Source organism: Phocoena sinus, chromosome 15, assembly GCF_008692025.1.
Source record: "Phocoena sinus isolate mPhoSin1 chromosome 15, mPhoSin1.pri, whole genome shotgun sequence".
NCBI lineage: Eukaryota > Metazoa > Chordata > Mammalia > Artiodactyla > Phocoenidae > Phocoena > Phocoena sinus.
Window position 1 is genome coordinate 974203 of NC_045777.1, and position 16584 is coordinate 990786.

At 54.8% G+C, this 16584-nt stretch overlaps 2 protein-coding genes and 1 long non-coding RNA gene across 6 annotated transcripts in view; 2 read left to right on the plus strand and 1 right to left on the minus strand.

Annotated features, from left to right (window-relative positions):
- Positions 1–372: 372 nt before the first annotated feature.
- Positions 373–5950, plus strand: LOC116740397. The gene is made up of 2 exons (XR_004345881.1): positions 373–529; positions 1018–5950. It is a non-coding gene; the product is annotated as an uncharacterized LOC116740397 (long non-coding RNA).
- Positions 3711–11578, minus strand: GID8 (GID complex subunit 8 homolog). Of its 2 annotated transcripts, XM_032606041.1 has the most exons (6): positions 11328–11507; positions 10711–11069; positions 8600–8729; positions 7482–7678; positions 6985–7182; positions 3711–6224 (listed from the first exon to the last, which is right to left on the minus strand). In XM_032606041.1, exons 3-6 carry the CDS (start codon positions 8715–8717, stop codon positions 6051–6053), a joined length of 687 nt encoding a protein of 228 aa, XP_032461932.1. In that variant the 5' UTR covers positions 8718–8729; positions 10711–11069; positions 11328–11507; the 3' UTR covers positions 3711–6050. The 2 variants fall into 2 exon arrangements, with proteins under 2 accessions (XP_032461932.1, XP_032461933.1); XM_032606042.1 differs by lacking the exon at positions 10711–11069 and having other exon boundaries at positions 11328–11578.
- Positions 11579–11642: 64 nt separating this feature from the next.
- Positions 11643–16584, plus strand: part of DIDO1 (death inducer-obliterator 1) — a 52259-nt gene continuing 47317 nt past the window's right edge. For 2 of the 3 annotated variants that reach the window (XM_032606018.1, XM_032606022.1), the window contains exon 1: positions 11650–11781. The gene's annotated coding sequence lies outside the window, so the exon portion shown is untranslated. Of the gene's footprint in view, positions 11782–16584 lie in introns of all 3 variants that reach the window. The other variant, XM_032606021.1, reaches the window with a different exon arrangement.

Genomic DNA, 16584 nt, shown 5'->3' on the forward strand with positions numbered 1-16584 from the left:
ACGCATCAGTTGACAGCTCGGGGTAGTCTCACCTGTGCAAGGACAGCAAGACTCAAGGGGAACCGATTTTTAAAATGGATCTTTGAAGGTGGGCTCCAGCCCTGTGACCCCGGACCAGCCTGGGAACCCTGGGCAGCCCAGCGCTCGCGGGGGGTGGGGGTGGGGGGTGGGGGCTGAGTGTTCTGAGGACGGACAGTGCCGGGCCCCACGCTGAGTCCTGTGGATCCTCAGTCTCAGGGCTCCACCTGACCTCAGAAGGCTTCACACCCACGTGCCGCGCACAGCCAGCGCTGGGACGGTTGGGACACATCGGAAGCAGGTGGATTTCTGGGCGATTCTGCTTCCACCAGCTGCCCCCTCTTCACCCTGCAACGCCCCCTCCACCCGCTACCCCCTCAATCCATCCTCCACACGGCAGCCTGGCGAACGTGGCCACATCCCACCCTGCTCCATGTGCGCTTGCCGAACAAACTGCTGTCCTTCCATCCAGACGACGCTCAACGGGGCAGAAGGATGGTGCTGGAGAGAGGTGCGTGCCCCCAGAGAGCCCGCGACTCGGAAAAGTGTTCAGCTCAGCTACGATAGTACCCCACCCTCCTCCTGGCAGCTCACTCTCACCCACTGCCCGGGGCTCTTTGATGATGATTTTACATACAGACCTAGAGCCACATTGTGGGGGGCATTTGTCATTTGCCAAAAGTCCCTCTCCTTCTGGAGCTGATGTTCCAGGGCGTGTAGACGAAACACAGAAAGGAGACCAAGTGGGGCAGGGAAGGGTGGCTTCTGCCGTGGGACGGGCTGAGAGATGCTCCCAGAAAGACACACGAGTCAAGTCTGAGAGCAGGGAAGGAGGAGGCCGTGCGGGCGGGGCGGGCGGAGGCCCAGGGCCAGCTCCAGGACCGCAGGGAGCCCAGCCGGGCTGAGGAGGGGGAGACAGGAGGTGGGGACAAAGTGCTGGTGAGGTCCTTATTTGAACCTCACAAACACTGCTGTTCAACACTTCTGTTTTACGCTCAGGATACGACAGAACACCCGGAGATTAAGGACTCACCAGTCCTACGAGTCTGTGGCCAAGCAGGGGCCAGTGCCCCGTCCCCTCACCCTGGCCAAGGTGGTCAACGGCCTTCCAGGCTTCCGGCTGACCGCCCACCACCTCCCTTCCCGCCCCTCCAGCCCCGGCGTGGCATCCTCCGTGACGGCTGGGCTGGCTTCACTTGCAGAAGGCAGATGGTACAATTAGTGTGACTGTAAGACACCACGACCCGTGGGAGAGAAAACCTCATGTGACAGGGCCCGCGGCTGAGTCTGTGGAGAGCAGGAGCCACGACCGGAGGAGGAGACGCCCCTCCGTCCTCTCCGGTGACTAAGCTTACGTGCAGCCCAAACACGCAGAGCGCCTTGGGGTCCCAGTGGCCAGGCGCATCCCACCTCCAGCTCCAGAGGCGCGTTGGGGTCTCAGCCTCGTGCCGCAGTGAGCCTGCTGCTCCACGGGCATCTGACGTGGAGAGAACGCAGCCGCTCAGAAAGCTTCACGTGGGCAAAATCTGCTCACCTCCAGTCGCTGCTCCACTCGGTCAGAGCTGGGGGTCAACAAGCCCGGTAGACTTCCTTCTGTGCCACGGTCGGATGTGACCGTGAACCTGGCCTTCCAGCTGGGAGACTTCCAAACCGCAGACAACCCGAGCCCCGTGTTCCTATTTAACTCCACCCCCCCAATCCCCACAACGGGAAACACCTCCACGCTGTCAGCGCAGGGTTATCGTGATCAGTGACCCCAGACCACCCCTCCCCTCCTCCCCCCTCCCACCGCTGGGGCTGGGCCAGTCTGCTCACCACGGAGCCGCGGCCGGCATCCTGCAAAGACAAAGCCACTGAGGACGCTCCACCCGCCCCGGCGACTCATGCCAAAGGCCTACTCGAACCCTGTGCCCGACATCTACGTAAGTAAACCACCACCAGGAAGGGAGAGCCTTGACGACATCTCAGTGTTGAGGCACAGCCTCCGGGGTGGGCAGGCCCCGTGCCAGGACCAGCCCCTACCGAACACCCTGTGGGAGGTGAGCACAAAGCCAAGGGCTCGGGGGCATCAGCAAGGGCCACCCGGCCGCCCCTGTGAGGTGGGAGAGGTCCCTGCCGTGGATCAGCGATGGGGGAGGCCCCTCCTTTCCTGTCCCCATCACCACCAGCACCGGCACCCCTGCGCGTTGCCCGGCACGGGGCTGCACTCTGCACCCCGCCCATCGCCCTCCAGCTGCGTCCAGGGTCCCGCACTGGCCTTCCACAGAGGGTGCTCGGGAACCCGCCCCACTGGACGCCACCACGGGCACCACAGCGGCAGCCCCGGGCTTGTTGGAGCAGCCCTTCTTCTTTGAAGGTTTGGAAATTTCATATGTCACCAAAAAATTACTTAGAATGTTCCCATTCAGCTGAAAGTCATACGGTGGGCATGGAGCCCGACTAGCTCCATCTCCTTCACAAAACTGAAACGAGGTGCCAGTGCAGAAGAGCAGACGGCAGGCTTCAGGGTGGGGATGCAGCCACAGCAAAGCACGGACGCACGGGAACCAAAGTTCCGCCACCCTTCCAGGTCTACGTGCAAACGTGTTAGTGTGGCACAGAACTCTCTGTTCTTATTAGAATGTTGTCGGCGGGGGGTGCGGTGGGGAAGAGCTTTCAGACGAACACGCTGAGAAAAATGTGAACTTTTACTATGAAATTCAGAACAGGCAGCAAAGGCAACCTATTCTGCGTTTTTCAGATGTTGTGAGCGCTGCATGCATGTGCCCCAGGAGTCGCCTGGAACGACAGAATCAGAGGGGCACCAAGTGCTAGGGCGGGTGACTGTTTTACACAGGCTCCCACGCGACTGCTGCCAACAGTACAACTGACTGTAAACCCGAAAGAGCAGTACGTATTTCTGAAATGGAAACATACCCATCGTCAGGAACAACACGCTTGGTGTCCAGGGGCTGGGGACGGGCAGCCCAGCCTGCAGTCACCACACCTGATGCCTTTAATCTGGTCTTTTGTTCAGACTCAGACTTGGCAATAGTCACCCGGAAAGGAGTCCTGCCCCGTTATCCGGAGGACGGCAGTGTCTTTTTTTTTTTGCGGTACGCGGGCCTCCCACTGCCGTGGCCTCTCCTGTTGCGGAGCACAGGCTCCGGACACGCAGGCTCAGCGGCCATGGCCCACGGGCCCAGCCGCTCCGCAGCACGTGGGATCCTCCCGGACCGGGGCACGAACCATTGTCCCCTGCATCGGCAGGCGGACTCTCAACCACTGCGCCACCAGGGAAGCCCCGGCAGTGTCTTTTAACACAGAATGTGTACGATTCTCTCTGAAACTCCTGGTTCTGCCACGGTCCCCTAAACTAACAGCAGAGAGAAGTGGGAAAGTACAGACATCTCACTGCGTTAGAAAAGCTGCCCCTCCGCACGTTTTCTCTGCATGTCTGTCTTCAGAGGGCTTCCCGGCTGGACGGCAGAGCCAGCCCTGCGACCCCCAGGCTCGCTCCTGGCATCTCAGTCCACGCCAGGACCAGTCCCAACCAACAGCTGCCTTTTCTAGAAACTGGAAAACTTAATTCAAAGGGCAAAATACGTTAGCTCTCATTTGCTTTGCGATAATCCCTGTGCTTCGGAAGAATCCCGACTAGGGGTCATTTCTCATGTGACTTCACAACACCAGGAACACAGAGTACCAGAATATTCTCACATTTTATTTATTTCAAGGCACTTTCCACCAGAAAGTGTAAAAAGAAGAAAGAAACTACCCTGGTAGAACGTTACATTTTGACAAACACAACAGTGAGATCCAAATGAGACGAAGCAGAAAAGTCAGCACACTTGATGCTCGTTATCTTGAAATGGCTTAAGGTAGTCTGCTTGCTGAAAAAAGAGAAGACTGCAAAAAAGAGGAAACAGAGACGTCTGCAAAGCCACCCCCTTGAAGATTTCCAGCCCATGGGGAAGGAACTAAACCCCTTAAACAAACGTAAAGAGCTGAAGAGTAACATCTGAATTCTCCGAGTCTGGCCAGCACCCAGCTCACATGGGTTTTAGCACTGGCTGATCAAGTCACTCACTGGCTGAACTGGTGAATAAAATGGCAACACCTCTCATAAGCATTTAACATTTCATGCACGTGACAAACCCCATTCACGTCCTGACAGTTTATGGATGATTCCTGCCCATTACTGCACATCTCAAACCCTCTCCTTTGAAAAATATTTCAGATTAATTATGCACAGACAATCTTACATAAATAGTAAAGGATGCTTTGAAAAAATGTAGTTTATGTCTACTGCCCTAATATTTTTCTTCCAGCTTCTGCTGTATTGTCTTAATTACCTGAAGATTAAAACCCCCTTTCTCCCTAACTTATTTTTAATCCTCAAATCTCGGAGGAAATGATCGTACGGAAAGGTCACACCTGAGGCTGACGACCGAGAGGGGTGAAACTCATCACTTCTGGGGGTAAGGAAAGGACAACCCCCCCAACCCTCACAAGGTCCAAAGGGCAGCATGAAGGGCCAGTCTAGGGCCTGAGTGGTCTATTTGCCTTTGCACCTGTGACTGAATTACACAACCACCTGGGGAAGGAAAATCCTGCCTGAAGCTGTACCCACTGAAGACCAGTGACCCCGCAGACTCAAGTGCAGGTCGAAAGTGAGTGGTAAGTGGAGGGAAGAGCTGGTGCCACAGATGCTTCAGGACAAACACTCAGGGGGTCGGAGGCAGAGCCCCGACCTCCCCGAGGACCTGCTTCACTATGCATCCAGGCCCACGGGCTCCCCAGATTCGGCTGCTAATGGCATTTCTCTCCATCGAGCCCGGGTGCCAGCACAGCGCACCCTGCACAAGGGCTCAGACGAGGGAGAACTGAGTCTCAGCCACGTGGGCGCTCCCACCAGAGGGATGCACAGGAACCACCAGCCCCAAGAGCTCCGCGTGCTGGGGCCCCTCTACCTCCACCTCCACCACCTCGCCCAGAGGCCGGCAGCTCTGCAACAACCCACAAAACCCCTTCCAGCACCGGCGCCCCAGGCCACCTGCCACAAACCCCAACGCCCGAGCCCGCATTTGGGTATCACCGACCGCACTGGGTGCCGGGCGGGGGACAGATGTGAGGGCACAGAAGCAGGACACGCACAGAACTGGCCGACAGCGTGAGAGGTGCTGAAGCACGGCACACGCCGCGGCGCAGTCACCCGTCTCTCCAGCTCCAGCTACTAGACGGTGTCACTGCCGTCACATGGGGAAGCCAGCCCCAGAAGCAACAGGTGTGCTGGAGATGATTAAAACTTTTGAGAGACCATTTTGGTCATTCTTGAAATTAAAGAGAAACCTTTATTTTTAACATAACTGCCCAGGAGAGATGGTTCATTGATCCACTAGGAAAGAGTCTCTCACCACGTACAGCACCAAAATATATATTTAAAAATTTAAAAAACACACAGCCCGCCCCTCATATACACACGCACGCACGCACTTATCTCCCCCAAAGCCACACAACCCAGATCAAAAGGGAAAAAAATCAAACTCAGGACCCGCACACGAAAGAAGTCTTTGAATTGGGATTTACAAATTTATATAGTCTTTCCTATGAAAAAACAAAAACAAACCAAAAACCAAGCGGGGAAGGAAATACTTCTACACGAAGGCCAGCCGAGATGTGGGAAGATGAGGATGCGCTGTCTGCCTAGACACAAACAGAAAGCAAGACGGCCATCAGTGCTGCCCCGGTGCTCCGGGCGGCGGCCGCGGGGTGGACCAGTGTCCCTAAGATGCGGCGCCTTGGGAGCCGAGACGCCCAGAGCATGGAGGTCAGGCCATGCTGCAGTCCTCACCAGCCTTCCGGAGGAGACGGTGTCTTTCACCGCGCGTTCTCCAGCACTTGAAAGGGCTACTTTTCCCTTTTGAAAAGATTCTGGGTCAAAAAAAAAAAAGTAAAAGGGGGGAGGAAAGAGTTCTCTGCTGCCGTAACAATCTTCAGTCCCAGACGGTGCTCTGCCGGCCCGGCGGTGAAATGGGGCCCCTGCCCAGACTCTATTTGGGCTCCTCGATCACGCCTTTGCTGAGGTCTGTCATTTTGGGATATTTGACTTTCTTCTGGTCCAGCTCATTCTGAGCCCAAAGGAGTAGTTTCAGTAACTTTGCCAGCTTGGGTGTTGACTCACGGTTTTCATAATCCAGGACAGCTTGGTTCACTTCACTCCACACCTAGAAAATAAAGGCAGCCAATAAAAACCACCACACACGCAGAGCACCCGCAAAAAGGGTCCGTCATAAGATGCATTTCGTGCGCCTTGGAAACCAGTTTTATGCGAGAAGCTGGTTACTTATTTAACAAACACGAAGCCTGTGACTGTCAGGCACTCCAGAGGACGTAAAGCACACTACTTGTCCAGAGGAGCTCACGGTGTGGTCAGCAGATACCACATCCGGCCTGGACGGCGCTGACATGCCAGGAGCTGGGCACGAGGGGCCTGGCAGAGAGGGCAGACCGGGGTGGGGGTGGGACCGGTTCCAGCCTAACGAGCCCCAGGACGACACCTGAGGTGGACCCCAAGGACACCCTCGTTCCAGGGGAGCGGAGGGTGGCGGGGAAGCCACCATGCCGGCGGGGACACAGAGGCTGCGACAGGGGGCGCAAAAGTGTCTGAAGCAAGTGTGGGCTTTTAATCAAAAGGTACTTGAAACCCCTCTTCCTACGAGTCTCCAGCTATACAGGAAGGCGGCTCAGATAAACAAGAAAAATGGGCAGAGAGGCCTGACTGCTCTGTAACAGCTGCGACGCCCTGGGCTCCTAGCGTGACACAACGGAAGCGTCAGCTAGGGAACAGCCGAGGCCCTCCCAGCAGTGCCCCGGCCAGAAACGCCGTCCCGTTCGACACCACCCAGCCACCGCCCCGTGTCTTCGGAAATCCTGCGGACCTCTGTGGAGGACGCGGACGGAAGCCCCGACCCGCCCGGCGCCCACCTTCTGCCTCTGCATCATGTTAAGCAGGTCTCCAAAGGGCGAGTCCTCGGGGTTGTCGAAGGCCAGCAGGGCCAGCGTGCGCTCCATCTCGGTCAGGCACTCCCGGCTCTCCTCGCCCTGCTCGGCCAGCTGGGTCTGCGCGAACTCCAGCGCCGCCTCCGTCTCCCGCTGGCGGATCAGCTCGATCAGGTGCTGTTGCTGGTCGGGGGCCAGGCGGACGGGTGAGCGCCAGGCGCCCGGCCACTCGGCCAGGGACGCCCCCGCGGCCGCGCCTGCTTCTCACGGAAAGGGCCTCTCAGAGGACAGAGTTGTCTAGCAACTCCGAGTTGTTACATTTTTAAAGCGAGAAACAGCTTCTGAGATACACAGAAGAGCAGCTAACTCTAACCCCTTCCCCACATCAATTAAAGCAACGTTCTATTAAGGCGAATTAGTCTCGTTACTTCTGAATCCCACAAAGAACCTCAATTTGTCAAGCGTCCGTAAACCAGACTCACTTGTAGGTGGAAGTAAAGATAGCGGTTTGTGTCCAGAAGCTCCGGGTGGAGGCTGTTGACCAGTGCGATGGCCTCGGGGATCTGGCCTTCCAGTATCATCTCCCGGATTTTGATTCGCTCGTCGAGCGTTTCTAGATCGACACTGGGTTCGATCCCAGATTCCATCCGAAACTTCTCTGCTGCTTCCTTAAAGCCCTCTGGAAATGAAAACCATCCTCACTGCTCGGAAGGTCAGCAAGACATCAATGCAAAGCCCTTTTGTCTCCAGAAAGCCCATCCGCCTTGAATAAAAAACCTCTGATATAACTGCACTTTCTTGGGGATTTGGGTTTAATACCAGTTACGTCCCACAAATGCAGACGTAGTACTTCATTTCCTTCCCCCCACACCCCAAATGCTCTAACCTCCCAGCCAGGTGAGGATGGGTGCTGAGGCCCCACGTGCCGGTGTGGCCCCTGGTGGAGGGCTGCGGTCCAGGCCCAGTGCAGAGAAGCTGCCGACCTGCTCCAGGGGAAGCAAGGCCCTCTCAGCCTGCAAGGCCCTGGCTACTCCCACTCTTAGTGAGTTTACAATTCTCTTCAACATCAGAGACTGATGGGAGGGGTGGTGGCCACTGGGAACGCACAGGAAGGAGACTGACTTTCTGGAAACATGTGGGTTTTCTCACCACGTACAGAGTTACCCTTTTGCTTCCCGGTGTCAAGGAGGATTGAGTGCTAGCCGCAGAGCATGTGCGTTTCCTTCCATATGCCCTTCCCCCTTTCTTGAGTTGGACACACCTTCTAGAAACAGTCCAGTATCATTTACCAGACTGGCCAGAAGAGATTAATTACTTGGGTTTTAAACGTACTTCAGCACTTTCTTAATTATGCTGATCAATTGCAAAAATGTCAAAGGCCAAGAAACAGGTTTTTTCCTTAGGTCTCAGAGACCCGGAATCATGATCTCATCTCCGGAAGAGGATATCTCTTTAAATCCGTAACTACAAGTTTATCAAAAGAACACTGCATTTTCATGACGCCTGAACACAAGTGCACCACAAAACTTCAGTAAGTCCTGCCTGTGTGCACAGAAGGGTAAGGATGTCCAAGGGGCAGCACCCTCGTCACGCCCCTAACCTGTGACCAAGTAGTTCATGATGAGCCGGTTCATGTCTGCTCGCTGGACGTGTAAGTTATTGAGCTTTTCCATCCACTCATCCTTTGTGATTTCATCGGGTTTTTCTGTATAACTCATTCTGATTTATTTCTACAGGGAAAAAAGGTAATATTTTAAGAATCAGTGAAGAATTTTATGACAATTGCGATCATTTCAGACATAAACACGGCAACAGAGCAGGAAGTAAAAGGGGGAGAGTGGGAAGATACTTAAAATGTGGAAAACAGCACATGCAAAGGGCCTGAGACTCAAACACAGATTCAGGGACCAAAGAGAAGGTTGGGGTGTTTGGAAGGTAGGATGAACGAGAGGAAGAGCCAAGGGTCTTAGGACCAGGAGGTCAAGGGTCGGCTGGGGTCCGATTAAGGCCCTACAGGACAAGGGGGATCTAGAGGGACTCCCCTCTAAGCACGAAGGGCAGCCACGAGAGGTACAGGCTGAAGAATCACGTGCTGCGATGTGTGTTCTCCAGAGAAGCCCACATCACACACCCTTCAGACTGAGAAAAATGAAGCGGTCTGACAACACCAAGTGTTCAGAGAGACGTGGAGTTCTCCTGAACCCCCTTTACCCACAGCAAAAACACTTGGCATCGCTTTGCAAGGCTGCGCACATGTGCCCCTCACAGCCGGCTCTTCTACTCCTGGAGACTGAGACCCAGACACAGACGAGCCTGTCCACAGAGACACTGCTCAGGACGGCGACAATATGGAAGCCATCCACCCGGATGTTCAGCCAACAGCAGCCCAGACAAATGCACTATGGTTCACAGGACCACAACCTCGGGGCAGATCGGTTTCAGACTTCAGAACGGTTCAGCTGTACAAAGACTATGTGCACATCTGACCACGTATCATACACCATCCCCTCTGTGGTGTGGGGCAGCACCCCACAATCAGATATGATTTCTTCAGTGAAACGTATGAGGCCTCATACCAAGTGGAACAGAAGCTACTAAACAGCCTTTGCCAGGTGAGGTTTTGCCATCTAACAGATTAAAAAGAAAACCAAAAACTTTTGGTTTTCAGAGTTATGTGGATTTTAGAACTACTGAGAAGGGACTGTGACTGTATCCACGAAACAGGATTTACTAAAGCAGGTAAAATAAATGAATGTGACCACATGGGGGACTTAGAAACCAGCTGGACGAAGAGAGCAAGTCACAGCGGAGACCCCAGTGCGGCGGTTGGTAAAGAACAAAAGCAAGACAAGCTGTACAATGCTTGCTTAGCAGTAAATACACTCATACATTCGTAGCAAAACCGTTTTGCCACTGTTTTAAGTAAGGGCACGAAACACGAAACTCAGGAGATGGTTACCAAGGAAAGGGGGCCCTGGGAGCACCAGCTGGGCTCTCGCGATGGGTGGTGAGCCCACCACTGTCCACGTCAGTTTTATCCTTTGTAACTGACATGTTGTGGATATTACTTTATACATAGCAAGGCACATGCCAAACCAATTAAAAAAATATTAAAAGACAGCTCTGGTTGCCCAGTGGACATGGGATGACCGTGGGGTGGTGAGAGCTGAGCAGGAATACCAGTGAGGAGCCACCCAAACAAGAGAGGACGGCAGCAGAAGAGCCACAGAGCACAGCCCATCGAGACTCTGTAGACAGAGCCAGTGGGCCTTGCTGCTGGACCCAGCGTGGAAGGATAAAAGAACGGAAGACTCAGGGACCATGGTGGGGGTTCAAGCTTGAGACCTTGCAGGATGGAGCCACAAATGAGGAGAGGAACAGGTCTGAGGAGCCAGGCAAGTTTGGGCTATCAGACCCACAGCTGGAGAAGTCAAGCAGGCACCTGGATTACAGGTCCTGAGCTCAGCGCTGGAAACAATTAGGGAAACATCCGCCACAAAATGACCGAAAGCCAAGAGTTCGCCAAAGATCGCCCAGGGAGAGAGTGTAGGTGGGGAAGCAAAGGGGTACAAGACAAAGTTCTCGGTCCGTGGGGGGATGCCATGCCCAACTCTGATCCGCAGAAGAACACTTGTCCTAAGACAATCAAGAGGTGCTGTCCCTCACCCAAGGACCCATCTCTCTAAGCTACGGGCCAGTGGTGTAACTCACTCAGATCAAATTCTCAGTCCTGGACGACAGCGACGTTTGAAAAAGTAACAACTTTGGAGAACTGTCCCATTCTGTTTTGTGCAAGAAGAACTCAGCAGTTAAAAATCCCACAGACATAATTTAACATCCCATTGCGGACAGCGAGGAACACTTGCTCGCAAGAGCAACGTCCGGCCTCTGCAGCTCAGCCTCTGCTCGGACGCGGTTCCGGGTGGAAACGGTTCCCGTCGCAGAGACACCTGTGCGACGTGTCGAGAACTATCACCTCCTAGTAGGCGCCGCCTCGGAATGTGCAGACCTCCCTCGAAACGCGCTTCATCAACAACAAACACCGAGTCTCGGCCCTCGGGCTCCGTCGCCTTAGGAGAAGGGGACATTTGGACCTGCAAACCCCGAGGGCGCCGCCTCCCCGGACAACGCGGCCCGATGACACCTGCTCGGACCCCCAACCCCGGAAGGGCCCCCGGCGCGGTCGGCCAGTCGGCGCACCCCCGCGGCCTGGCCCGCCCCCTTCCCGGGCCGGCTCGACCCCTCCCTGGCCCCGGCCCCTGCCTGGCCCTCCGCCTCCCCGCCCCGCTTCGGAGCGTCCCCACCTGGGCCCGCCGCGGCCATCTTACCGTGAGGATCCCGCCTGCCGCGCTGCGCGGTCTCCGCGGCCGCTCGGGGTGCCGGCCCGGGTGGGAAGGGGGCGGCGGCAGCGCCGGGGAGGGGGAGGCAGAGGCGGGGGCCGCGGCGGAGGCGGGGAACGGGAGGGCAGACGCACCGGCTGCCGCCCCCTCAGCCACTTCCCGCGAAATCGCGAGATTGCAAGCCGACAGCCAATCAAGGGCTCTCGCGAGGGTGCGGGTCGCGGCGGCCGCCCGGAAGCGCGGGACTCCAGCTTCCGTCCTTGCGCAGAACTCCTCTCACGGCGCCCTGGCTCTACGGATTGGCGCGAGAGTCAAAAGGCGATGGCCGCCTCTGGCTAAGATGGCCGCCGTGGAGGCGTCGTTGTGGGGGAACTTCGAGCCGGGACGGCGACATCTGGACTGAGTCGGAGGCTAAGGTCTCGGCGTCCCTCCAGTCGTTTGTGTGAGCCCGAGGGCATGGGGCGGGAAGGGGGGACAGGCGCCGGTGCTCCGCGCAGCCCAGAGGCGGGGTCCTTGCCAACCCGGTGCTCGCTTTCGCGCAGGCCCGGGAGGAGCCTCCCGAACTCGGCCGGCGGGAGCTCTCGGTTCCGACGGTTGGGGCAGGTTCCCGGGCACGCGACCGCGGCGGGGAGCGCGCACCCGCTCGCTGCCGCCTGAGTCAACCCGGACGGGCCTGCCTTCGGGGAACCTCCCGGGGGCCCGGGGGCCTTTTCCGCCTGTGGTCCCTGCGGCGCGGGGCCTAGTGGTTTTTCCCGCCCGTGATCCCTGCAGTCCCAGGCCCGGTGGTCTTTACAGCCCGTGGTCCCTAAGCCGCGCTCGGGTTGGGCGGGGACTGCAGGCCTGTGCGACAGGGGCCCCGAGGTTCTGCGGAGGGTGTCCCTGCGCCGCGGCCGGGACCTGGTGGTCGCGGAGACGCAGAAAGTCATTTGCGCGTTTATTTGGTTATTACTGTCCGTCTGCTGGAGAAGAGCGCAGACTCCTTCAGATCAGGGTCTCGTTTTCCCGTTTCTGGAGAGTAAAGTTAAAAGATTTTGGAACCCTTCAGGAAGGAAATTGAGGGGCAGCCCTTTACTCCATGGGATGAAGTCCAGTGCCCTCCTGAGTTAGAATCCGGGGCTTAGTTGGTTTCTTGTGATTGCTGGGGAGTGAACTAAATAACGTGGAAGTGGTATGGGACTTCTTGCAGAAAGTAAGTGGAATTTGGCAAATAGGTTTGACAGTGACGACTAATTGTGGATATTTTCCATTAGGGTTAGTCAAATGAGCTAAATCTGCAGGTCCAGAGCTTTGACCAAATCTATTTAAAACGCAGGCGCAAATGCAGTATATGTCTGTAATTACATCCTCTTCAAGTACTTAATCCTATAAACAACTTTAGATGTCAACTTTATGATGGGCGAGGGGGTGCAGATTTTAAAAATTCTTTTCAAGGGAGCAAAAATCTGGTGTCATAAGAGGCTAGAGGGTTCTAAAGAAGGTTCATCTGCGCCTTCTATGCGGGTCATAGGTTAATGGCCCGTCACCCCCAGAAGTGTCCTGCACAGCCTGAATTCTGTCTAGATACTGGCTGCTTTTTGAAACCCACACTTCAGGCAGGATCATCTCTCTTTGTCCCTGGCCCCCTCTTCACACCCACCGGCAACTCTCCAGTTGCCTGTGTAGAGTGAGCACAGCTGAAAGCCTCACCACTCCTACCCTGATTCTGGACTCACCAGGGTCTCTCACCTCTGGGCTCTCAGGAGCTGGGTCTGCGTGCAGCGCTCCTGAGGCCAACTCCTGGGAGTGGGGACACCATCCCGACAAGCAGGATGTCGTGGCACCCCTTCGTGTTCACGTGGTCCCTAAACGATTCCTTCGTTGCCTTCAGCACACCGTTCTATGTCACTGGTGCCTGTTAGTGTGTCACAGTTCACCACCACCAACACATGACCTTCATAAGAGCTGAAGCGGCTAGGATGTGGCAGGGGTTCTGTAGATACTTGCTGAGAATGTGGAGGAATAGATGAGTGAGGGTGAGGACCTTCGCTAGAAGCAGTCTCAGCAAAAAAGGACAAAGGACGGGAAGTTAGTCCCAGTGGAGTGAGAGCAGAGGAGGAAGTCGAGAATGGCGCTCGGATGTGTAGCCTGGTTGGTGGAGTCGATGGTGGCACCAACTGAGGAAGAGCCGGCAGGGTGAGGAGTGAGATGGGAGGAGGGAAGGGGTGGTTAGGGGCCCAGAGTGGACCATGGAACGCTGGAGGGAACGATGAGGCTGGAAGTGCAGGTTTCTTGGTGACACCTCGTGAGAGTCCGTAAACGTATTACTTGGAGGAAGTCCCTGGAGAGGAGGAGCAGGGAGGAAGGGCCGGAGCGCTGCTGCTGGGCTCTCCAGCAGCCTCGGGGCGCAGCTTCCAGCAGAGCCACTGGCTGGGGCGGGCCACTTGACGTTCACCAAAAGCTGCCCTTGTGACAGGGCAAGAAGTTCGGTGAGCCGATGAAGGCGGAAGATGTCAGATCGCGGTGAGCTGAGATGGGGTGGGGTATCTAACACTGAGAGGCGCTAGGGCCCTGCAGCATGTGTGCAGAGGAGCTCGCAGGTGGACTTGGTCACGGGAAATGCTAAAGCCATGGGGTTCGATGGCTGAGGGGGAGGCCGGTGTGTCGGAGAGAACCCTGGGCTTCGGGCTTGTGCCTTTGGGTTCCCAGGGCCGGGCCGCCACTGAATGGGGACACCAGAGGAGGGCCAGGATCAGCGGGGAGCTCAGAAGTCAGGAGCTTGTTTCGCACGCGTTAGGCTTTGCGGTGCGTTTGAGGCATCTAGTGGAGAGGTTAGGGGAACAGACGAGTGGATGGTAAAGGACAGCCGCACGGGCCAGGAGGGCGTGAGGCCCCGGATGAAGAGTACACAGTGAAAAGAGAGACGGCCTGGGCCGAGCCCTGAAGACACCCGCATGCAACAGGGGAGCGGGGAGCAGGAAGCAGCTGGGGGTGCAGGGCCACGTTGGTCATCATCTGGGGCAGTGAGCAGGTTGACCAAGATTTCAGCCCCTTGGGGTGGTTGACTGACTTCGCGATAGGAAGGCAGGGGCCCAGAGCTTCTGCTCTTCTCCAAGCCCTGATGGAGAGTTTCATTCTGACAGATTAACAGTTCTTTTTTCTCTCTCTTTGTAATTGGTTTTCTTTTCTTTTTTTTTTTTAATTGAGGTATAGTTGATGTACAATATTATATGTTGCAGATGTACAAGGTAGTGATTCACAGATCAGCAGTTCTTTAAAGAGAGATGTTAAGGTTTATTAGTTTTAAAAGAGCAGGCAAGAGTTTTTAAAAAAGGAAATGCAGGGCTTCCCTGGTGGCGCAGTGGTTGAGAGTCCGCCTGCCGATGCAGGGGACACGGGTTCGTGCCCCGGTCCGGGAGGATCCCACATGCCGCGGAGCGGCTGGGCCCGTGAGCCATGGCTGCTGAGCCTGCGCGTCCGGAGCCTGTGCTCCGCAACGGGAGAGGCCACAACAGTGAGAGGCCCGCGTACCACAAAAAAAAAATTAAAAAAAAGGAAATGCGTTTTGAGAATAAAATACACAGTGCTCCTTTAATAAAATCCTGGACTGTTCAACAACCTAGGTATCAGCCATGTTTTACAGAATTGCAGTATTTTGGAGGGCGTTTCTGTCTTATTCTCATACCCTCAAAGCATAAAATCAAACCCTTACATGCTGGAGCTCTGCTTTCCAGGGGATTTGGCAAATCAACCCTGATTCTTCAGGATAAGCTGATTGGTTGTTGCTGCTCGGAATCGTTACCACAAGTGGGCAGTAAACTCCAAAAAGTCAGTTCCCATAGCCTTAGCTTCACACGGTATCTTGTCTTCAGTTTCTCTGTGAAGCTGTTGGAAGGAGTAAGGAAGACTTGTTACTGTTTAGTTCTGCTGCATGTATTCAAGACCCTGTGAAGCACGTGTAATGGGGTCTGAGATGGTCGCCTTCCCCCTCCTTGCGGGATTGTATTTCCCTTTCTCGATTATATCACTAAATCAGAAAGCACTGGTTTCGTCATAGGTTTCTTTGGATGGGTAAAGTAATATTTTAGAGTAATAGTTATCTTGACCTTTTAACTCCTGCAGAGGTTGTAACGTAAATTGAGTCCAGCCCGGTGCCACCTGAAACGCTTGGGGTGGGGTGGGGGCCGGACGGAGGGGCACAGGCAGCGTGCTCACAAGGCTACCAGTCAGTGCGCTGCTCGCAGACTGTCTCTGCTGAATTTGACCCTTCCCTTCACACCTGGCTGGTTAGGGCTTTGATGCACACATTGGAGATCCATACAGACACATGCACGTGTATGTATAACCGCCTATAGCGTACCCGTGCGTAGCTGTATATCTGTATATGCTTTGAGGGGTTTCTGGTTTCTGCTGGTTTTGGTGGTTTTGTTTGGCGTGAGCCCAGTTCTGATCACATGTCTGACTTGGGAGACGGGAGCACTGAATGAGGATGAGGCACTTTTTCAATCGATACCCATGCGTTCTTTTAAAAAACACTCGCCAAATTGATTTTTCTTTTTTGACTTTAAAGTCCTCTTATATTTACTCTTTTAAATGTTTTTACTTCCCATTGAACGAGAGGAGCTTTGTATGTCTGACAGACTCCCAAGATCTGTCACTTTTCTGTGTAGTTGTAAAAGGCAACATTCTTGTCCTCCTACCTTCTGTAGACAGATTTGGGAGATCCTGTTTCTCCTTGGATTTCTAAATTTCAGAAGCAGTTGGTTCAATTTGGAACTCAAAACTATTTTGGTATTGAAAAGGGTAATTTATGGGTATTGATTTCATTGAAATCAGGGATACCCCAGAATAAAACCTTTTGGGTATCCTTTTGAAATTCCTAATAGCTCAACCTGTGTTACTCTTGGTATTTTCTTCAAATACTCTTTTCTCACTTTTACCATTTTGTTTTTGTGACCCAGGCAAGAGCAGGAATTTATACATTTTTTTTCTCTTTTGGACAAATCCGGGAAGCCACTGTTAGACCTGACTTTCAACTATCTTTCACTTTTCAAGTATTTTCTTTCAGAAAAAACGAATCTCTTAAATTGTAGGCGGTACAGCTATTTGTCGCTGTGTGCCTGCCCCTGAGGCCCCACAGGCCAGGTGCGGGCCGAGGACTGGTGTCAGCGGCCCTGCCCTGGGCCCTCCCGTCTCAGTTGACTGTTGTCTCCCAGCCTGTGGAGGTTCCTGCTCACCAGCTGCCCTAGGAATTCGGTTCAGACCTGTG

Excerpts from the sequence above, each read along its gene's own strand:
- GID8 (XM_032606042.1), bottom strand. The coding sequence starts at position 8,717 with ATGAGTTATACAGAAAAACCCGATGAAATCACAAAGGATGAGTGGATG. Across the intron at positions 7,183-7,481 it reads ATCTTTACTTCCACCTACAA|CAACAGCACCTGATCGAGCT; the intron begins GTGAGTCTGGTT and ends GCCCCCGACCAG. Across the intron at positions 6,225-6,984 it reads ACATGATGCAGAGGCAGAAG|GTGTGGAGTGAAGTGAACCA; the intron begins GTGGGCGCCGGG and ends TTTATTTTCTAG.